Raw genomic sequence first — 24,889 nt, forward strand, 5'->3', positions numbered from 1 at the left:
TACTATGTCTGCTTACATGCTGCCATGTTTCCCACCATGACAATAGTAGACTAAATCACTAAACTATATGCCAGCCCCAATTAATTTTTTTCTTTTATAATAGTGCCAATGGTCAAGATGCCTATTTGTAGCAGTAGAAACCTTAGCTAAGGCAGCCACTATCCCCCAGTTTTTCTACTTTTCACATAAATTGGTTCCCCTGTCTCTTTAAGTTCATCCTACTAAGATAATCCATTCAAGCAGCCTTGTGTTTTTTATAAAATTTAGATCAATATCTTTATGAAAATACATAAGTATAAAACACATTAACATGAAAAATTTGATGAATTATTTACATATAATAAGTACCTGGTTTTCAAACCAGGTATTCACTAAATGTCAATGAACTGAGTATTTCTTAGGTGCTATATATTAGAATTTTCTCAGTAAAAATTGAAGAAATCTAAAAAGTAAATAATTTAAATTTACAGTGTTATTATTTTTTAGAATGTTCCTTCAAGTCACCACAGAGTGGATATAACTCAACAACAAGAAAATATTCTTCTATAAACATATGTGCAAAAAATCATAAAATCATTATAAAGTTTCACATGAAGTTGTTTGGAGCAAGTCTCCTTATTAATATGTAAATGCCAGTTTTAATTATATCATAGGTTTTGTGATATTAGAGGATATAGAGGTCATTCAGTAAGGTCTTTTATATTGTTGGAATGCAAATTTAGATATAGTAATATAAATCAAATTAACATGACTGAAAATAATGGATTTTTATTCCCCTCTAAAAAACCAGTATCAACTCAAATAATACAAACATACTATCATGAAAGATATTGGGCTCTGTGCTTCTACACAAATGTCCCCATATAAACTTTTAGTTACAACCAGGATATATGCTTTTATTCAGGAAGAAGTAAGAAGAGAGATGATACTTACCCATATGTTTTTAAGGGACTGTTTTAAACTATAATGACTGCCTTCAGTTTGCTTATATTTGATGAGAATTTAACATGTATCACTCTTAAACGCAAAGGGGTGCTATATTACTAATGTAGCACATGCTTAGGACAAATTCATGCAGTTGTTTTCGCAATGGAAGACAGCAAGGGACAATTCATCATCTGGGTTTATTAAGTCCTTTTGGGGAGGAAAAAACATCCAGAAAACTCAAAGAATACTTTTCGCAGATATAGGTATCCATGGTAATGGAATAAGAATATAGAAGAACTCCGATAAGTAATACACAGCCTAAAACAATTTTCATAGAATGCTGAGAATTTTTATGGTATTTATAAGTTCATTGCTTGGCAGCCAAACAACTGTGGGTAATTTCTTGCATAAGGCATATTACAAATCATAGAAGCTGTGCCAAAAATCTGCTAGTGAATATTTATATTGGAATATGATTATATAACAAGAGCAAGTTTAATTACTTAATAATATATGTTGTAATCCACGTAAATTTGGGCCCACCTCTTGGGGATTTAAATATATAGAGCATTTATTGTTAAAACAGAAATGAATGAGACTCATATCCAGACAAACAAATGTCATATTCAATGTCAATAATAAAACTATAATTTTAAAAAGGAGAAAACTGAAAGTATTTTATATTCCACTGTGACATCTTCTTGAAATGTAAAGCCTTTTTTCATATGTCCAATAGTAACAGTAGAAAATTAGATGCTTTACTATGGCATTATGACAATTATTTTGGAAATATTTATAGACAAGTGAGCCAATATTTTCTAAGTGGCTAATACATACTTTTGTTTGTGTGGGTAGAAAATCAATTCAAAGAATGAGAAGGACAAAATACTTTGCCTACTTGATAAAAAGGTTAATGATATAATTAAGATTCATATTATATTGCTAGCTATTGAATTTTGGTGTTTACTCAGAGAACACAATTTCCAAATATCTGTAGAGACTACTACAATGCTCATTGCCACAAAAATGAGCGCAGATTGCTACAAGTACAGTTAAGAATCCTTGCATATATAACAACTCTGAAAATTCAGTTACAACAAATCATTACTTAAATGTGGAAAAAAATCATTCAAACTTAAGTGATATGTGTAACAAAATAGTATGCTTACTATTGCTCTTGTCATTGCTTTTTAGTAAACATGCCAAAGTATCTTAAAACATTAATTTTTACTATATTCCAATTTGTACATATATGTATAAAATTGTTTTCCATAGATGTGTCCATACATTAGCCTATTTATATATTCAACTCACAAAATGCCATTAGGTGATGGGGGAAGTCTTCTGTACATGTTTCTTTTATTGGTGGCCAATAGGGAAGAAAGATAGGTGGAACTAGGAGAGAAGGAGAATTCTGGGAAATATAGTAAAGAGAAGTTTTCATGTGATCCAGACAGGAAGTAGCAAAGAAGGCAGAATAAAATATAAGCAGGAACAAGCAGGTAATCTCTCTTTTCATTCTCTTCTCTGCGGAGACCCTGAGAAGATGCTATGTAGACCGCAAGGGAGTAAGAGCCCCGGACCTTTTCTCCGGTAAGATAAGGCCATAAGAAAACACATAGATTAGTAGTTACAGGTTAAGAATTAGAAGTCTAAGTTGCCATCCAACAGCTTATAACTAATATAGCATCTATGTGCTTCTTTGGGTCAGAAAAGGGGAGTGGGACCCAGCCCGGTCAGAGAAAAACATACATGTTACAATTCGGTTAATCAATAAATTCTGAGAGAATCAAAGTGTTCCTATAGCAAACAGTTCAGATGGATTATTCAGATCAAGGGTAAATACCAGCTTTTAGCACATTCTGGTAGACACTGATAGCCTAGGTTACAAGGTCAAGCCTAAGAGGGATCAATTGATCACCCTGGGAAAGATTAATAGCTGAGATCTACTGGGTGAACTGGAGTGGGTGGGCTATAAGGGAGAGGATGGGGAATGTGAACATGAAATAATTGGGATGATCGAGTTGAGGGAGGGATGGATGGACAAAGTAAAGAAAGAGATAACTTGATCGAGGGAACCATTATGGAGTTAGGGAGAAACCTGGTGCTAGGGAAATTCCCAGGAATCTACAGAAATTTTCAGTGGAATCCAGTAATCCAACTAAGACTCATATCAAGAGTGGAGAGGATGTATGAACTGGGCTTTCCCTGTATTCAAATTGGTAGCTACCCTAACTTTCATAGTAGAGCATTCTTCAAGTAACTGACAGAAGAAGACTCAGAGATCCACATTTAAGAACCAGGCCAAACTCAGGGACTCCACTCAAGGAGAGGGAGGAGGGATTATATGAGCAAGGAGGGGGTCAAGATCATGACTGGGAAACCCACAGAGACAACTAATATGAGTTCTTTTGCAAGCTCATGTACTCTAGACCTACAGCTGAGAATCCTGCACAGGAACTAACTAGGTCCTCTGCATGTGAATTAGAGCTGTATAGCTTTGTCTGTTTGAAGGGTCCCTGTTAGTGGGACCGGGATCTATCCCTGGTGCAGGAGCTGAGTTTTTGAAACTCATTTCCTAAGGTAAGATGCCTTGCTCAGCATTAACACAATGGGGAGGGGCTTGGTCCTGCCTCAACTTGATGTGCTTTGTTGACTCCGCATGAGAGACCATGCTCTTCCTGAGTGGAGGGGGTTGGGTTGGGAGGAGTTGAAGGGAATAGGATGAAGAAAAGCAAAATGAATTTAAAAACAAAATAAATAAAAAACACTTCAAAAACCTGCTCTTAATCCATATACATAAATTATAAAATTAATTATAGTTGATTAATTTCTTTGATTATAATTCCTTATTAAATTGCATTAATAGATTGTGTACAGATATATTTAAAAATTTATGTGGAAAGAATAAAACAATCTTACATAAAAAAATAAAATAACAGTTGATATAAATCATCACAAGAAAAGTTACTGATATGAAAACTTTGTATTAAAAAATTAAGTTCTCAAGCAGAGGATAAAGGAAGGGCATTCAGAGAAGACAGCAGAGTAATCATTACTGAGGTGTGAGCAGGTTTCACTACATAAAGATACACTGGCAAATAATAAGGAAAAAGATATTTAACATTATTAGTTACTAGGACTTACACACATTCTATTCCACTTCACACATACAAGAATTCATAATTAAACAATAAAAGCCTTTTGGTATGATATGAAATGAGAGGTGATGTCATTTGTGAGAAGTGAAATTAAAAAATCATACAGGGCCTGGAGGTTGTAGTGCATGCCTTTAATCCAAGCACTGAGGTAGAAATAGGTGGATATCTGTGAGCTTAAGACCAACTTGGTCTACAGAGCCAGTTCCAGGACAGCCAGGGTAGGTACACAGAGAAATTATGTCTCAAAATTCCAAATAATAATAATAATAATCTTCATAATTATAATCATACAGGAACAGAAATAAGGAGTTTTGGAAAGTCCTAGAGAATGTTACAAATAACAATTACTTTGTCATTCAGAAAAACTTCACTGCAGTATGTACTCAAGGTGATTAAAAAATGCATGTCCTCAACGACCATAGGTACAAAGAAGTTTGGAGATGAATCAGTCAAAATTTTCAGTGGAAAAGCAATGTCTACCAAATGGTGAATGACAAGAATAATTAGCGTACATAACACACAATGACCACATATTATATAATTCCTTTTATGCAAAAGTTTTGAATGGGCCAATCTATGGAGGCAAATAATACGGTCTACAAGTCTTAGGGATACATAGCTTATAGACAGATGGGAATTATACATGGTAAATGTCCATTGACTTATATTTCATGTGAGGTAAAAACTAATCTTTGATTCACATGGCAGACATTGCTTGGTGTTTTGAAGTAACACACGAAACTATGGAAGATGCGATTGTGGTAGTTTTAAATCAAAACTTTAATACAGGTTTAATCTTCAGGGTGCATCTTTTAACATTGTAAGGTATCTATAACTATAGATTGTTTCCCTTAATGATTTAAAGCATCGGTTCAAAACTAATATTTTCATACCAGAAATTCTGCTAAAATGTGTATGTCTGTATTGAATATGTTCTCTTTGGTGTATTTTTAACCAGGCTTCAAATATATACATGGATTTTTGTTTGTTTTTGTTTATTTGTTTTTTTTTCCTGTCAGTGTTTCTCTGTAGCTTTTTAGATCAGGCAGTCCAGAAACTCACAGAGATCCCCATCCGCTGCCTCCGAGTGCTGGGATTAACGGCATGCACCACATTTGCCTGGCAAATATAAGGTCTTTATTTCAGCAAATCATCAAATTTTCTTAAATTAGAAACTTTTGCATCGGTTTTTCCAAATAAGTTTAGACAAAAATACTTATGTATTTAATTTATTTATATTAAACATTAGATTAATATAAATTATGGATTAGAATGTGATTATTAATTTCCAGATAATTATGATAGATCATAAACCTTTCATTGTTTTATTGGAAAATTAGATATGGAGAAATTCCTGTTTGTATCTTTTGTCTAGCTCATATGATCACTGTTTAACTCTGAGGATTTGTTTTATTGTGTTTATTTAAGTAGGGTTAATAATTGACTACCATAAAAAAATAAAGCACCCTTGATTTTAGTAACAGAAAAAAGAAAACAAAAGAGTATCAATGTATATATTCCCCCATTGTACTATTACTTAGACACCACAGAAATGCATTATTTTGAGACAAGGGAATCTACTCTTTTAGTAAAAACAATATGCACTGTGTATCGCCACACCTGCACTCAGGGGAAAACAGTACTGTGTGTTAGAACAGAAGCACAGTGTCACAATCTCCCAGTCTTACCTCTGTCTCGGTAGGCTGATGAGCGGCTGTTTGTGGCACCGTTTGCTAAGGCTAAAGAGCTTGTGGACAATTCTATGTGCCTTCAGGAAAAGTTGTTTCATGCTGTTTTCTAGTTGTTCATAGCGGCGCTGAAAATTAGAATCCATTGTCCACAAATGCATGATTGTTGATGTGTTGAGGAAATAATTCATGGGTAGTCTTTTCATGAAGAATTTGAATTCATCTGAAAAATAGAAAATTCAGCATTTTAATTGTAGCAATTATTTTCCCTCCAGCCAAAACAAATCAAACACATTTAAAAATGTTAAAAGTTTAATATCATTTAGTAATGAAATAATAAAACATGAAATTTGAGAAGTTTTAAGATGTTTTGTTTTGATTTTCTTAAAATAGAAGTTTCAAAAAAGATTATAAAAATAACCATGCAAGAACTATAGTTTAGGCAAAATTTTTAAATCCTTTTGGCTTTCTGTAGTCTTCCTTTTCTGGTATTTGAACAAAATTTTTACAATATGTGATATATATTTGACCTTCATATTTGGCATTGGTATAAATAATTCTTTCTGTATTTATAGTAAGGAAAATTTCCAGATACATTGATTAAACCAATAAGGAACATTCTGAAATTCATCACTATCTTCTGAAGACAGCATTTTAAGTAGATGACTTTAGTATTTAACTAGGCTTTTCTCTTCCACTGTTCTTATTCACTTCTCATGACATATCATTTTAAAATGTGTGCATAAAATAAATAATAATCAATTAAAATATTTAAAGATCTACCACTGGCTATTATCTTTCTGACAACAGATATCATACATGATATTCCTTTCATATAAAGTAAATAATTAGCCTTTAGGAAAAATAACAGTTGATGCTATATGATGACTGTGGAGATGGTTCAGCAGGTAAGAACACTGCACCAAAAGCATGCACAGTTTACATGCACAGAACTCATGTAAAAAGTTAGTCATGGTTATGTGAGTGCACATAACCCTGGAACTGTGGAGAGTGAGGTAGGTATAGTAAGATTTCTAACAAGGCAGCAACCTTGTTTTGGGTGCAGTCACCAACACCATTTCTATGTACTAAGGTGGAGAGGAATAGAACAGAGTACCAGATGTTCTGCTCTAGTCTAGGCATGTATGCATATATATATATGTGTGTGTACTCATAATCATAAAGCACACATATTATTTCACACTCATATACATGGGGGTACAGAGAGAGTGGGAGAGTTTATGTTATAGAAAAAATGATATAAAAGATCCATTTATGGGCTGGAGGGGTGGCTCAGATGTTAAAGGCTAATCTCACAATGAAAAATATGAAAGATCTGTTTATTATATAAACAAAAGATAAGGTATTCTTAAGGGAGAAACAAGAAAATTGTCCTCTAACAGACATTCCAATATGCACCATGGTATACAAATATATTATTCAGCCATAGTAATTAAGCATGTCATGTGCTGCTGCATAGATTAACTTGTACAGCATTGCTGTCTTTCTGCTCCAAATAATTACAGCTTCACAGGAGAAAAGGTGATGTTCAATTTGTAGTGCTGTAAATGTAATTAACAATGCTAAACCATAGACCTAAACTTATATGTATGTATATTCAAAGGGTGAAAAAGGTACTTTAGCATTTTCCTCTCCTTTTTTTAAAAATGGTTATCATTAGCAGGTTTTCAGAACATATATTTTAATTCCATAGTTCATTTATGTAAAGGATCTTTAATTTTGTTGTTATTTCTCACCTTTCTTATGTAGTTAATAGGTTTCCTTCAACAAGTATACTCACAAAGAATTTTTGAAAAAAAACTGAAATAAACCAGGCAATTTAGAAAAACAAAACACAGTTTAGTCACTATTCTATCACAAAATTACTAAGTAGTATTGTGATAGGGGAAGTCTTCTGTACATGTTTGTTATTGATTGTTGATTAAGCACCGTTGGCCACTGGGGAAGCAAGATAGGCGGGACTAGGAGTCAAGGAGGATTATGGGAAATATAGTAAAGCTGGGTCGCCATTTGATCCATGATCCAGGCAAGAACTGACATAGCAGAGTAGAATCAGTATTTAAGCAGGGACAAGCAGGAAATTGCTCTCTTCTCTGCTCTCGCTTATCTCCTCTGCAGAGACACTGAACAGACACAATGTAGACCCCAATGGAGCAAGAGGCCCAGATCTTTCCTGCAGTAAGAGAAGGTCATGAGGAAATATGGCCGGGGAACCAGCCTGGCAAAAGTAAACCTCAAGATACAGTAATGTGGCACCTCAACTTCCTGGGCCCTAGTTTGATTTTATTTAAACTACTTAGAAAACACAACATAATGAAGATGTCATTTGATTTTAAAATTCTGCGTTAGCACAGACAGTATTTGATTTTAAAGAAATATGTTGCTAGGTTATCCAGTTCAAACATAGTACGCAAATATGCAGTTCTATTGGTTTCATTATAACATTCAGTTAAGTTCCTTCAAGGAATATTGTGTTACTGAGGTTTCTATTGCTGTGATAAAACACCATGGCCAAAAGCAACTTGGGGAGGAAGCAGTTTGTTTCAGCTTACAAATCTCAGGTCACACTCTATCACTGCATGAAGTCAGTGGAGGAATGAAATGCAGGACCCTGGGTACAGAAAATGAACAAAAACCATGAAACTTATGTTGTTAACTGCCTTGCTTTCCGAAATTTCTTCAGCTTGCTTTATTATACACTAGACCACTGGACAAGGGCTGGCACCACTCTGCTCTAGCATCATTAATTGATCATGAAAATGCACCACTACGGCATTGCCTAAGTCCAATGTGGTGAAAAGATTCTCAATCAATGGTCCCTCTTCCCAGATGATTACAGTGCTTGTCATGATGGCACATGATACATAGCATGCTAGCATGCGTGTGAATATTTGTTTATGTTATGTTGTTTCTTCATCTTCAGTATAGCATTAAAATTGCTAGGTAATGTTTTCCTAAAATTTCCTATAGATTTCTGAAAATGTCATATGGAAACTTACTATTGCTTCCTTACATATGTGCATCATACACACACACACACACACACACACACACAGAAATTAAATGGTTATTCCCTATAACAAAGAACCATATTTCAAGGAGACACAAAAAGTAAACAATGAAAGAAACAAGCAAAAACAAAACAAAGCAACATCACCAAAAAATAAAAACTCCTCTTTTGACTCCTGTGATTAAAAATGACACACGCCTAGCAATATAGGCCTACTAGTGCTACATATAAATCATTGATATTATGGAAGCAACAATCATCCTCTAATTATCTTTAAGAAAGAATTGTTATCTGGTACTGCAATGGTGGCCAAGAATGGTAGCTAGACGGTTATGCTGCTGAATAGACTGGATATCAACATTATTTCAATGACACTGTGACAATCCCATAGAACAATGGATCTCAACTCTCACTAGCTTCTTGCAGTAATGACAGCTGTTATAGAGACGTTTGGACAACAAGTAGAGAATAAGTGATTGTGGCATGCTTCATGTGTATGTCTTCCTTCCTCTTTCAAGGTTCAGAGATCTTCACAGAAGAGGGAGAAGAACCAGAGATCACATACACACACACACACACACACACACACACACACACACACACACACACACACACTTTTCTAAGGTATTGTGGTCACAAATGGAAGATGTACATATGAACTCACACAGGTAATGAAACCATGGATAAAATCTGTACAAGCTCAAGTCAGAAGCTAGCAAAATCCCTGCTGATGCTGATGCACAATTGGCATTTTCTCTGCAAGGAGATTAAGTGGCAATTTTCTGCAATGGTATATTACCACATGCCAGGCCAGACCCGATATTCAAGGGTAACTGGACAACAGGTAATTGTTGGAAATGAGAGAAAAAGAAAGATAACACAAAGTTGGGTGATTAGTTATGTTGGGGGGTTTCTGGGAGGAGTTCAATGAAATTGATCAAAATACATTTTGTGACTCTCACAATGAATTAATAAAAAGATTTGAAAAGTTCATTTGTGCCACAAATTGTACATATGTTTTGAGGCAGGTAGTCTTTATTACTGAAGTCAAGTCTACTTAAATATCACATCTCTTGGATATCCAGTGTATACATTATTACTTGAAAAGAAGAAAGTATAAAACAAAGAAAAAATCTTAATAGCACAGTTGTAATTGGAGGAGATATTGTAGTATACTTGCATTAAATATGTTTTAAATAATCTTTTCCATAAGCAGAGCATACATAATAGTTTGATATCAAAGTTTTGGTTTGACAACATTGTGCTATTTGCTTGCTTCCATGTGTCTCTTTTGAGAAATACCCTCTTTTAAATAAAGAATTGAGGAATGGAAGTTGGAACACACTCCATGGATATTCACAGAGCAGATGCTGCTACTTTGAAAACTAATAATTCATTTCGTAGTTGACTTTTACTTTGACACTTCAGATAAAACTTTGTCGTGTTATGGGTATGAATTTGTAATTGTATCCATTGTCATTACAGTATTGGTAAGACATCTTAGTTAGGACATTTGACTGAGGTTAAGGAACATTATAAGGTAGAAATTATTTATCTTACTGAAGTATTTGCAATACTGTGTGTCTGCTCAAAATCATCAGTGCATGATCTCTGTGAAATAGCTTTAACATGACACATGAGTAATTACTTCATTATGAAGTCATTAGGAGCCACCATTGACAGTCACCCACAACAGTTATTTGAACACCTGTTGTGAACAGAACATACAGATGTTTCAAACTATGACAGCAAGTGTAAATAAACCTTTCATCTCATTTTTAGCAGTTACTAATTAATGATATGCCATATTTTCAAAACCCTCAACAGCATCATAAAATTTTGATAGCTATTTTACAGAGACCTCAATAGAGTTCATCATCACAATTGTTTTCTCTCATTTTGGCATTCTATCTACAGATTATAGACTGAAGTTGAATGGAACAAAGGGATTATTGTATAAATCAAAATACATAGATAGAAAGATAAAACAAAATAGAAGATTTAGGGATGTCAGAAGATATTTTACCTTAATTCCAACACTATGTAGAAAATAAGGAACTGTTTGTACTTAAAGTGGAAAATGCTTAATAATTAGTCAGAGGCTGTAGCAGTGGCTAAGTAGTTTGATGAAGGTAAAGATGTAAGTTTAAAAAGAAGAGGATGGATATATACTTACTCTATAAAATAATACAACCATTCTCATTAACTCTGCAAACAAATGAATAAGAAAATAAAAACATTGACAAAAACCCTTAAATGGATTTAAAGTTTTGAATGGAACACACAAGAATTATTTGCTCTTCAGGAATTTTCAAGATTTAAGGCAGGATCTGTTATCTTGACATTTCTACTTCCTGGAGCATTGTGATGCTTTTGTTGAATGTGTTACATTGCTCATCGTAGGATGTGTGATTGCATATTTGTATATATTAGAAACAATTGTATTTTACTAATCAATAAAAATTCCCTCTCCCTCCCGTCCTCCAACAACCCCCATGACCCCCTCCATTCCATCCACCATCTACTCCTCTCCACATCACTTGTGGAAGGGTGAGGCCTTCCACAAGTGATCATTAAAATCTGTCAAGTTTCCAGGCAGTGGTGGTGCACCAGGCAGAGGCAGGAGGCTCTCTGTGAGTTCGTGACCAGCGGTGATCTTCAAGAGCTAGTTTCAGGACAGCCTCCAAAGCCATAGAGAAACCAAGTCATGAAAAACAAACAAAAAAATAAAACAAAAAAATCTGTCAAGTCATTTGGGGAAGGGACTACACCCTCCCCTGTGTGTCTAGGCTAAGAGATTATCCTTCCATGGGAAATGGGTTCCTGACTCCTGAAGTGTGTTCCTGCACTAGGGATATATCCTGGTTTCACTTCTAGAGGCCCCATAGACTGCCCAGTGCTTCTAACTTACACCCACATTCAGGGAGCCTAGTTTGGTCCTATGTTGGTTCCCCAGCTGTCAGACTGGGGTCCATGAGTTCCCAATTGCTCAGGAGAGGTGGTTCTGTGAGTTTTCCCAGCATGGTCTTCACCCCTTTTTTGTTCATCACTTATGAAGGCTCTAGGATTGCATTTAAGGCAGTCATCATTCTTAGTATAGGTGGCGGTCATTTAAGGTAGTCTCTGCATTATTACTTAGGGTTCTAGCTGGGGTCATCCCTTTTGGATATCCGTATAATCCCCTAGTGCCAGATTTCTCTTTAAAACTATAGTGTCTCCTTCTATTGATGTGTCCCTTCTTGCTCTTTTCTTCACCTACCCACTGAAAATTCCTGATCACCCATGTTTCCCTCCCCCCTCTTTTCCCCTTCTCTTTCTCCTATCACCCTCTGACTTCCCCCCATTCTCTCCATTGGTTTAGGGACTCTTGTATCTTTATGTTTCACTGGCGGACCATGTATGACTCCGCTATGGTACTTCTTGTTTCCTAACTTCTCTGGATTATAGACTGGTAATCCATTACACTATGTATAGAATCCATATATGAGTGAGTACATACCATGTTTTGTTTCTTTTTGAGATAGTCTCAGTGTACAGTCAAGGCTAGCCTAGCACTCCGTACATAGTATAAGTTTACTATAAATGTGTGATCATCCTTATGATGCTGGGGTTACAAAGGCAGGATGCCATTCCTGGTTTTTAACCATATTCTTTCTTTAATTAACACATAAAACATTGTGCTGTTATGGCATTTGTAAACTGAATTGTTTTTCTTGATTTTTCCTTTTTGATCTTCTAAACTCATCCCCCTTACTGTATTATACACCTCTGCTTGTAGTGTAGCCTTCCTTCTGCTTCTGTGTCCCATGCATCATATAACTTCAGCAATTTCCCAACACTTTTTTTCTTCCTGCAGAAGTCTTCCTTGTAATTTCATAGCTTATACTATATTCATTCTCATATAGAAAACATATGATATTTGAGTCCTGAGCCTGACTAATCTCACTTACTTCTCAAATTTCCAGATCTGTCTAGTTTTAAAACAAGTTTCGTAATTTCTAATTTAAAACAAGTATCTTTAAAACTGAATAAATTTCAAATGTTACTTTACATTACAGTTTTATTATGTTTCCATCTGTTGATGGATCTTTAGGGTAGTTTCATTTCCTAGATATTGCGAATAATCATGCAAAAATAAATATAACTCGTCAATCATCTCTGTGATAGAAGACAGAATCCTTTGTGTATATGTTACGTAAAATATAATTGATTCATATCCTGGATCATTTATCAAAAAAATCTATGCTCACTTCCATAATGTCTATACAAGTTTATACTCCCAACCACATTGTATAAGTGTTTTTCTTTTCTCATGTTCTCATCAGAATTACTGATTATCTTTTGTATGGAAATTCAAAGTAGTTTTATCTTTCATTTCCCTGATGGTCATAGATGGTGAACAGCTTTAAAATACTTATTGGTTATTTGTGTTCCTTTTACAGCATAATTTTCAATGATACAAAGATAACAATAGAGATCACAAAGAAAACATACTAATGAGCATCTGGGCTTTTAAAATTTAAAGTCTGCTTCAGTCTTCTATCAAAACAAATTCATTGAAAACAAGGAATATTATAGAGTGATTTAATTGCACAAATGAAATCTGTAGAGGCAATGAGAATATAAGTGACAACTTTGTAAAGTGTTTTCAAACCCTAAGTAGGGAAGATGTTCATCTCTTGACTGCTGAAGCTTCTCTACTAAAATGAAGAAAGGTTGGCTTTAGTTGTTATTTGATTTTTAAAATTTTTTCTTTTATATTTTGAGATTGTAACATAATTGTATCACTTTCCCCTTCCTTATATTCCTCCAAACACATCATATATCTCTCCTTCTTCTCCTGAAAATTCATGCCTTCTCACAAGATACCTAATCTTATGGGACACTTTGAAAGCAGTACTAAGTGCCCACATGAAGAAACTGGAAAATAACTAGAGAATTAACAGCACAACTTAAAGTTCTAGAACAAAAAGAAGCAAACTCACCCAGGAGAAGTAGATGAGAGAAAATAATCAAATAGATGGCTGAAATCAATAAAGTAGAAAAAGAGAAAATAATAAAAATAATCAATGTAACAAAGAGTTGGTTCTCTGAGAAAATCAACAACATAGAAAAACATTTATCCAAATTTACCAAAAGGCAGAGACAGAACATGCAAATTAACAAACACTGAACTGAAAAGGAAGACATACAGACACTGAGGAAATCAAAAGAATCTTCAGAAGAAACTTTGAAAACCTGTACTCAACAAAATTGGAAAATTTATGGGAAATGAACAGTTATATGGAAAGACATAACCTATCAAAATTAAATCAAGAGGACATAAGCAGCTTAAATAGACTGATAACCCTTAATGAAATAGATGCAATCATCAAAAGTATCACAATCAAAAAAAGGCCAGGGCCAGATGGTTTTAGCTCATAATTCTACCAGAAATTTAAAGAAGAACTACTACCAACACTCTTCAAATTGTTCCTTACAACAGAAATAGAAGGGTCATCACCAAACTCTTTTTGCAAGGTTAAAATTACCTTGGTAACCAAATCACACAAAGACACAACTAAGACAGAGAACTAGAGACCAGTATGAGAAGGGGCTAGAAGGTAGGTGGGACTGGAAGGATTTATGTGAAATCCACAAAGAATCAAAAAGTTAAAAATAGGATTGCTTTGGAATATATTTTCAAAAAATTTCCCAAATAATTTTGACATTGAACAGTTTGAACAGTTTCCAGAGTGACAACAGCATACAATTTGCTTCACAAAGGGTAAATAATTTGTACTATGCAGAAGCAATTTCTTAATTTATAAATTCACCTAGAGTGTTCCAGACAGATGCGGATTCCATTAAAATGTAAAAAGTATCTAAAGTTGAGGAAGGAAAAAAGCCTTTCATGATTTTTGATACACTTATGAAAATTTCAATGATAATATAAGAATAATATTGATTTTTCTATATGTTTTGTAACTATCTAAAGTTTAATAAATAAATAAAACACAAATTATATTTAGTGATATATCCATACATACCTATGCAAAACATATCAATAACCATTAGGAGAAGTTTTCTTGTCAGTAGAAACAGTAGAGAATGAAATTTTAATTATAGTGAAATCCTAAAAAAATAAGCTTGCAACAGAAAATGTACAGAATCTGAAATAACTAGAGAGAATACATAGACTACTTAAAATATAAGGAGAAGTAAATAAACCTGACGATGTATATGAAGGATTTATGTAAACAGTTGCTTTTAATCAAAGAAAGAGAGCATTTATGATTTTGTGATATTTGTAATCCATTTTTTTTAAAAGTCACATTTTCTGCTGATTTTTACTTTTATAAACTATCGTCTCCTAACAATTCCAAGGAACTACTTTAATGATCTATCCACAAGTAAAATTTTTCCAAGTTCTGTATTATGTCACTGTTATAACTAGAGGTGACATCATCACAAGTCTATTTAAAAAATACTAGCATACTTAGCAGTATAGTGTATATAAAATTAATAAAATAATATAATGGTGATTAAATACATGGTATCTGGCATGTAAACATTTTTTTGAAGCTACAAAATTGTGTATAAATCAATGGTGTAGTCTCAGAGAAGACCCTGAGCCTTTAGTAGTTGTCTAAAAACGAGTCATTTCTTTTCTGATCTCATTATATATCTATTTGGTCTCCACCTTCACAGTGAGCTTGAGACCACAGAGTGAGTGGATTTTCTAAGATGTGGGATTCAATGTAATTCACCTGGATTTAGATCTTCTCTTTCAGGGCATCATGGGAATAGTAAGGGACCAGAGATACTAATGTCTCTTGAAACTGTCCATAGCTTTAACAGTGATGGCCCCACTAAATAAGTTTTATGGAATTTTTTCTATTGCCTGTTGACTACTTTTGTTGCAGAAGGGAATGTTTCTCTACTTTCCTGGGTAATTTTATATTCTATGCACTCTCTGCTAATGAATTCTTCATCAGTTGAATTCAGATAAATCCTTTTTTCTCCCTTTAAGGAAAGAATCTGTACTGACAGATGAACAGGCATTAGAAGAAATCTTACAGAATAGCTTCTAATAAGAAAATGGGTTGAATATGTTGTTGAATTCCTAGAACACTTTGAACAATAGCCATTATAAATAGAACCAATGATCAACATGGAAATTTGACAAGAGAACTACCACATATATCTATCAAAGATGGAAAACCATTACCACAATGACAATTTATAACAGCTGCTTGTTTCTAACTGAAAGCAGTTTGCAAGTTTGAAAACAGTGGATAAGTCAGTTGCTACTATCAGAGATGGCTTGATTAAGGACCTCATCCCACACTTTCTTTTCAAAGTTGAATGAATGTTAGAGAATTCAAAGACAAAGTTAAAAATAAAACTTTTATCTCCTGATGTCAAAGAGCTTCAAAAAAACTTTGGTCTTAAGATAATATTTTAATGGCCACCAGTCTGGTTACATTAAAGTTACAAAGAACACTGGTGAAGGTGTGGAGACTAGGGCATTGGCCCATAAATGGGAGAATTGATATTGACCCAAAATTCCAAAAGATTAACTCTTGTTTTGTTTGGTTTTGTTTTGCGTGTGTGTGCATGTGTTCCCCAGAGAACCACAAAAGGGGGAATGGGGAGGAGTCCTAATGTCTTCTGGTCTGTTCAATAGGATGCCATATTCTTTTCTTACAATGTTACATGCATTTTTTAACTTTCTTCCTAATTTGTTTTATTTTAAATTAAACTATATTTATATAATCAGATCAATTTTCTTCCATAAATTGCACACAATTGCCATGTGTACTTGGAAAAATCAAACAAATCTTAAGGCAGAGCTCAGGGAATCCCACAGAAGAATGGAAGGAAGATTGTAGGAGTCACAGGGTTGGTGACACTAGAAGAATATTGCACACAGACTCTATTAAGCAGGGCTCATAGGACACACAAAGACTGAAGCAGCAACCATAGAGCCTTGATGGATCTTTGCATATATGATATGGCTGCTAGCTTAGTGTTTCTGTGGGAGGTCTAACAGTGCACACATGTGAGTTTTTGACTGGTTTGCCTGATTCTGGAACTCTTCCTCCTCCTGGGTTTCCTTGTTCAGTTTCAATATGAATGCTTTTGCCTTGTATTATTTTGTTCAGTTTAGTTGTCTCTTGTAAGCCTGCTCTTCACTGAATGGATACAGAGAGAGAAAACGGGTGGGGGAGACAGAAAGTGGAGGACAGACTGGGAAAACTGGAGGGAGGGATGACTGTGATCAAAATACATTATAAGAGAGCTAAATAATTGAAGAGAAGAAAAGAGAAAATGAAAAGTCAAATAACGAAACTCTGGAGTTACTGGTTCTATGGTGGTCTCTATGAACAAAACCACAGGTCATTTATTTCTTAAGGTCCCTATTGTTTTACATATTTAAACAAAGCATAACAAAACAGTATAGAAGTCCCCAAAGCAAAAAAAAAAGGCTAGGTCAGTCAAAAGAGAGCTGGTTTGAGTTAAAGAAGAAAGAAAAGAAAGCAGAAAAAAAGGAAAGTATCCCATCAAATTATCCGGCTAAAACTTTTCAAAGACATAGGATGTTAATGCATAACCCAGATTTAGTGTGTAAACCTTCCCTTTGATTGGTGACATCACTGCTAATGTTAAATCCATGGAACTCCAAATGCTAGAATTCAAAAATTAGGAAGATATGGTAGATATCTGTTATACACACACATGCACACACAGATGATACAAACGTCATAAAATTGGGTATTTTTTGTACTCCATTAAAAAATACTTAAAAAGTTATATTGCTTGCTTATTTACTGAGGAAATTCAGAGAAACTAGAGTTCTATTCCACACTAGGAATTTCAAACTCTATCTCAAAGTAACTCACCAGTTAAGCAAAGTGATAATAATTAGATTTCTGACTGGGAAGCTTTATTGGTGCTACCTGGAACGATGAAGAAAGCTCCTTCCCCCACACATATACTTTTCTTATTATTATAAACAGAACACGTGCAACAGTTAATGACTTATGCCAGTACTGCCAAGTATCCTAAGTTTAAAAATAATTTCAATGTGTGTACATGCTATCATTCATGGCAAAGACTGGCAGATATCACCCTTGATATTACAGGCTATGCTTTATAAATAACCTGATCCTGAAAAGATGTGATAAGCATGAGCAGACCCTATCATGCAGTAGTAGTTCATCCTTTTACCTGAGAATTGGGACTACAAATGAGTCTTACCCCCAGACCCTGGTGATCCTGAGTGTGCATAGATACTCCATCAGTATAATAGGCTATCTAATATAAGGTAGCCATTCCAAAGATCATAAACAGGAGTCAAACTAAAAGGACTCAGGATGTTGTATTGTATATATATACATATATATATAGTTATATCAATCTGTCATTTCTCTATCTATTATTTCTCTATACATAGTTCTATAAATCTATTATTTATCTAGCTATAGTTATATGAATCTATTATCTATAGTTAGATCAATCTCCCACCTGTCAGTCTATCATCTGTCTGTCTATGTATCTGTGTATCTGTGTATGTATCTATCTATCATCTACATAATCACACAAAAATAACCAAAGAAAAGAAGGTCTTCAATTTGAGAAAGAATAGGGAAGACATGGGAAAGGTTGGAGAAAGGCACATGGGAGAAGATAGAGGGAGGAAAATAGAGGAGAAGATGCAAATATATTTTAACCAAACATTTTTAAGTGCTGAGAGGGGAAGTGGATATAAGCCCATATCCATAAGCTAAAAAACATCTCAAAATAATAACTTCTCACAAACATTTTTTTCCAGTGGAGTCTCACTGGGTATATAAACCAATGTAATTTCAGGCCCAATGTTCAGCAATAGATGACATACACAAAAGGAACTCAGTGGCACTTTTTTAAGGTTTGGGGCTCTATCTCTCATTTTACTTAACTTTATAGGTCCTTTGTGCACCTATTATGGTTTATGATTCTGTTGTTTTTTTTTAGTGGAATTCCTCTGTGTGTGAATTTGTGTGTAACCTTGACGGTATGTGTTTATTGAGCTTAATAATATTATTATTATTGTTGTTATTTGACTCATTTTATTCTGTTTAGTATGTTCTATTATGATTGTTTTGTTTCATCTTATTTTATCTTTATTATTTTATATATTGTTTATAATCTCATAATAAGGCAAATGAAATGTGGGGATTTGTTTGGTTGGGGAAGAGGATCTAGGAATTTCACTAATTGCATAGTTAGGAATTTTGTCATTAGGAAAATAGCCAAAATAGGATATATGAAAGGCAGTCTAATATATATTTACATATATATTTATATTTATATGTAAAACATATAAAGAGCAAATATTGTTTCTTCATATCTCTTTAATTAGGAAAATGGACAAAACTCAAGAGTTCCATAAAGTGAATTATCTGGTGATATTTTCCATAAGCATGACTTGAATGATCTGCTTTTAGATGGCAAGTGTACCAGCTGCAGTCTCTTGTACTCCTAGGTGTCCTCCAGAGATCTCTTCTGCTATGTGAGTTCTCAACTGTGCTGTGAATAGCCCCTGAGCTAGCATTTCCAGTCCTCTTTATAACCTGAGCTTCCCAATTCATTGTCTTTAAATACATTGCTTGCTTTCTGAAGCAAGATTCTATTCTAATAAGAAACCTGAGTTCTACAGTTAATTGAAACCTCATGGGAAATTAGATTCTACAGTCAAACAAGAGCTAAACTAATATTTATTTAGTATATACTGTGTGCCAATCACTGTGTTAATCAATAGAAATAATGAGCTTAGCTATACTAATATATTATATTCATATTTGTCAAAATAGATTGCTATGAAAATAATAATAAAATTACTTTATATAATCAATGACAAATGCTTTCTGTATTTTCAGTAATTTATTTACTGTAACTGTTCTTATGGTGCTCTGAAAATGCATATGAGTTATCTTGTTTAACCCTGCAGAAGTTAGGAGATGAATGTTGTAATAATCTTCATTTTTCTGATGAAGAAATGTGTTTTATCAAGTTTCTGCAACTGTGCAAACTGCCACTGTTAATAATAAGTAAAACCTAGAACAAACCCTGTCTGAAAAAAGAAGCTCCTGCTTAACAAGCAGAAATACTCCTGGAATTGACAAAGATATTAAATTAAATCTTTTGTACTCAGAGAGTGCTTTTGTTCTGTAAATTTTCTACAAATTTATCTCTTAGAATCTCATAATAACCATGCATTAGGACAAGATGATTATTTTAGAAGCAATATGAAATTAATTTCAATTACAGGTTCATTGGACATTGTCAACTCTGAAAGGAAAACAATCACCCCAAGGATACAGGAAGAGAGAGAGAGAGAGAGAGAGAGAGAGAGACAGAAAGACAGAGAGACAGAGAGACAGAGACAGAGACAGAGACGGAGAGAATTATATATCGCAGCAAGGGTAATGGTGGTGTATTGTTTGTCTTTATTTGTCTTATCCAACTCCTTATAGAATGCACTATTGTAATTCTATGATTTCTATGTTTCATATAACTTAACCCACTGACATAAGAATGAAATAAGTAAACAGTGGGAAGCAAGTATAAAAATATGCCAGATTAGTGTTTCAGAAGACTTTGAGCTTTGTGATAAACAATATATACTGCCATGCCATTAATGTACCAGGAGAAGTAGAGTCAAAGAAGGTACAGTGAATAACAACAGCTCCAAAATACAGTACTATGTGAAAAGGAAATACATGTTCCACCTAAAACCAGCGCAAAGAAATATTTCAAGTTTTAGATATGAGAAGCAAAATATATTTAAGGTGGTGAAATAGCAAGTACAGAGAAAGCATTAATTAACATATGCCACAGTGATGTGATTATTGATTATATAAACTGGAAAGAAGCAAAATTCAATGGCCAGATTAGAAAATATTTTCAAGTATCAAGCCTTATTCTAAGCATGTAACACTCCCAATTCTGCATTGTGTTTCCCGTCATAGCCACAGAAGGGAAGTGATTACCATCATTTTGTGTACCAACTGCTCCAACTGTCTATCTCCTGATGAATGCTTAAGGAAGAACTGCTGAACAAGTGAAAAATTAAGATCTTCCTTGAGATCCAAATTTCCTCCTTGAGATTCTGAAAGTATTGAAATAGACAAGCATAAAGCCTCAACTACAGACTTGTTAGGGAGAAAAAAAGATAATTTATACTCTAGACTTTAAGTATTGTAGTAAGCAATACTCAATTGTAGGAATAACCAGATAATGTCTGATTGGATAGGCAAGGAGATGGAACTTCTAACTTCTTGGTGACCAAGTATTACAGACTACATAGACCAATGACCTAAGGTAAAACCAAATACTACTGGTCTAAAAAAAACCTTGACAATAAAGAAGATAAAATGATTCTTAATGGTATTTTACTAGAATTATAGATCCAAACCTTATTCACTCATCATTAGAGATGCTGTGTGCTGCAGACGATGGGAACAGATACAGAGACTCAAAGACAGACATTATACAGAGAGAGACTTTGGAACACCTAGCTTTAAATGCTATGTCACTATCAAATCTCTCTTTTCAGAGAACAGGGAACCTTGTGGAAGAGGAGGCAGAATGAGTTGGGGAGACATAGGGAACAGAGGACACTAAGAGATCAAGTTCCCTGTAAAACAACCAGGTGCAGCTCATGTGAATTGGGATACTGAAGCGCAAGCACAGGGCCTACACTGCACTAGGACATGTGCAAATATACTACAGGTTTCACTTACTAATTTTATGGAACTCCTGAATTTGGGAACAAATGGATCTTTGATTCTTGTGCTTTCTCACAGGGCTCATATTACTTTTCTGTCAGCCTATCTTGTTCCTTTCTGATATGATAGCTTTTGATTTAATTTATTATATTTTATTTTGATATGTTTTGCGGTTATCTCTTAAAAGTCTGTTCTTTTCTAATAAGAGACAATCAGCAACTGGATCCAAATGGAAAAGGAGGTAGGGAGGAACTGGGAGGAATAGAGGAAGGGAAAACTGTATTCCAATTATATTGTAGGAGAAAAGGATGTATGGTTAATATATGGTTAAGAAATTAGTTTATTAGTTAACTAATAAGCTAATTAATTAATCAAAGAGAAAAACTTCTTACTATCTCTTTCCTCTTCTAAGACAACTGTTTATTAATATTATTGTTACCAATTGTTAATATTATTGCTACATTGTTATATCCTTGGTTTTCCTTTTTTTTTTCACTGAAAATCGAGCAAAAAGTCCACATATAGGAATCTAAATGAAAAGTTAATCAATCTTTAACATCAAAACTGTCATCTGTAGTTTGAATGTTATTCTCTGCTGTCATGCCAAGTATAATGTGCACACATAAAAACATGCAATAAGAATTTTAATAATAGTTTGGTTGTGAGTCTAGCCTTTAGTGGCTGAGCTATCCCTAGTGAGATTTCCAGAGAATTATAAGGATGACAATAATTGGCAAACTAAGCAATAGTGGAGAAGTTACCTTAAATGCCTTTCCCTATTATTTAGTTTGACGACTACCTTATATGTCATCCTTGAACTTCATGCAGTGGCTGATGGAAGCAGAGGCAGATACCCACAGCTAAACACTGAGCTGAACTCCTGGAAAAACGTTGCAGACGGGGAGGAGTGATGAGAAAATGGGTAACTACCAGTCTGCTGAAACTTACAGAGACAGCTGACCTAAACAAGAGGGAGCTCTTGGACCCCAGAATGATGGCTGAGAGGCTAGCATGGGACTGATCCAGACTCCCTAAATGTGGGTGTCGGTGAAGACGTCTAGGCAATCTATGGAACCTTGGGTAGTAGATCAGTATTTATTCCTGGCATACAAATGGACTTTGGGTGCCCATCCCATATTGAGGAATGTTCTCTCAATCTGGACAATTGGGAGAGGCCCTAGGCCCTGCCCTGGATAAAATAACAGACTCTGGAGATCCCCCATAGAGGACCTCACCCTCCCTGGGGAACAGAGTGGGGGTTGGGTGGGGGATGGTGGAGAAGGGGAGGTTGAGGAAGCAGGGATTGACATGTGAATCAAGCTTGTTTCTAATTTAAAGTAGAAAAAAAGTCAAAACAAGTATAAAAAGCATTATTTTATAATTGCAACATAAATTCATCTAATGGTATTTAAACCATATTGAAGATATTCACAGGTAAGAAATTCCTAGGTAATTAACCATTATAATGAGATTTTTAAAGAGACTATTTTTAATATTGAAGAACCTTCTGAATAAATGTAGACACAACCTTCCCAATTAGTAAAATCTTGGAAAAAGAAACAAAGGAAAACCTTGAACAGAGGGAACCATGATGAGGTGGAAAGTTTCTATACCAGCCAGGTTCAAAACCTTACACACAACTAGAAAGAACAAAGAACAGAAAACTATTAAGTCACGTTGTGCTGGGACCTAAGCTGTTTTATATCTTCTCCTGGAAGTTTCCATTAGGACAATTACCTATCAGAGGAGAAAAACGAGGTAATGAAACATTTAACTAAACAGACTGAGTGCTTTCCGTGGCCAATAACTATCCAGACTCCTATGTATGTATTGGTTGTATTGGTTGTTTCCATCAAGTCTTCAAGTATGTACCTATTTTCATTATTAGGATATGACCTCTGCTTTCATTTTTTCCTCATAATTCCAGGTGAATCCTCTTATTCATCCAGTTGTTGAAAGCTTCCTATCTTTGTGTTCACACAAATTTATCATGCTTATGTTATGTACCTCCAGGACATTCTTCACATTACTTAAAATTGGTTAGGAACTTCAGATACTTCTTGTTATATTTAGTCTATTTATTCCAAAGTAAAACAACGAGATTTTATTATGTATTTTTCTGTACACTGCTAGCATGTTTTTAAGTTGTTTCTCAGAAACTAACTTGTCACCATCATTATCTAACTAAAGCTGAAAATTCTGCCTGTGACTCTTCTTTAGACAGCTCCAAGAGTGAGGATTTGAAACAAACAAACAAGCAAAAACTCACATTGAATGTGGAAACTTGGCTGGAACTGGAATCCATCATTCTCTAAAATTTTATGTCACAGTAAGACACCATCCTTCCAACATTGCTCAGTGGATTCCAAAGAAAAGCAGCTTGAAAGAAGCAACAGCATGCAAGGAAATCTAAACACCTCTTCTCAATCTGACTGAACTTCCCAGTCTTAAAGCATGTGATCTCTTGGGCCTATATACTCAGAAGAATCTATTCCTCCACTTTTCTTACTTTCCCTAAACTTTCAAGCCCAGCTCCCCTCATTTCATGATATTTTCCATATCAAATTTCCTAAACCCAGTCATAGCATTGCTTGACTTCAAGTGTTCTACAGAGGGTCACACTTAATACAGCATCATGTTATTTAAAAACAGCCACAGCAACTAACAGAGCAGAACAGGAAGGGAAAGATAGGCACAGTGACACATGCCTTTAATCCCAGCAATCAGGAGGCAGAGGCAGGTAGATCTTTTTAAGTTCAAATCCAGCCTCGTCTACATAATGAGTTCTAGGACAGCCAGAGCTACAAAGTGAGACCCCCATCTCAAAATTAAAACAAAACACAAGAAAAAAGGAGTTAGGACAGTTATATATGATTTTATACAATACCCTGTAGACAAAGGTGCAATGTGTATGAAAGGATATTGACAGAGGAGAACCCTTGTGCATGCTGGTGAGAGAATGGACTAGTAATTCTAAATGCTAAAACAACATTGAGGTTCCTCAAAAAACTAAAATATTGGTCTTCATGATGGCATTCAGTCAAAGAACACTTGACTACCATATGCAAAACTCAGGATTTGAAAGAAAAAAACAAATACATTTAATAGGCAGTGTTTTCAATCAAGTGTTACACAAATTTGGTGGGACTAATCCTTGCCACCTCTTCTGAATAATAATAAAATTAACAGCAAGATGCATGCAAGCAAGGTAGAATAAATTGGTGTCAAGTTTAATGACAAATATATTAATTGAAAGGAAAAGTAATAGTGGTTTTTTGGCAAAAGAATGTTGGAAAATACCTCTTTGCCTCAATGCCTTGCAAAGAT

The 24,889-nt window shown here is 34.5% G+C and overlaps 1 protein-coding gene across 3 annotated transcripts in view; it reads right to left on the bottom strand.

The window, feature by feature from the left end:
• Brinp3 (BMP/retinoic acid inducible neural specific 3) overlaps positions 1–24,889 on the bottom strand; it is a 367,648-nt gene that overhangs the window by 42,747 nt on the left and 300,012 nt on the right. For all 3 annotated transcript variants that reach the window (XM_005073465.4, XM_013115829.3, XM_040738278.1), the window contains exon 7: positions 5,777–5,999. In XM_005073465.4, coding sequence (XP_005073522.1) covers positions 5,777–5,999 — 223 coding nt within the window. The remainder of the gene's footprint in view (positions 1–5,776; positions 6,000–24,889) is intronic.

This window comes from Mesocricetus auratus, unplaced genomic scaffold (genome assembly GCF_017639785.1).
Source record: "Mesocricetus auratus isolate SY011 unplaced genomic scaffold, BCM_Maur_2.0 Super-Scaffold_100676, whole genome shotgun sequence".
Classification (NCBI taxonomy): Eukaryota; Metazoa; Chordata; class Mammalia; order Rodentia; family Cricetidae; genus Mesocricetus; species Mesocricetus auratus.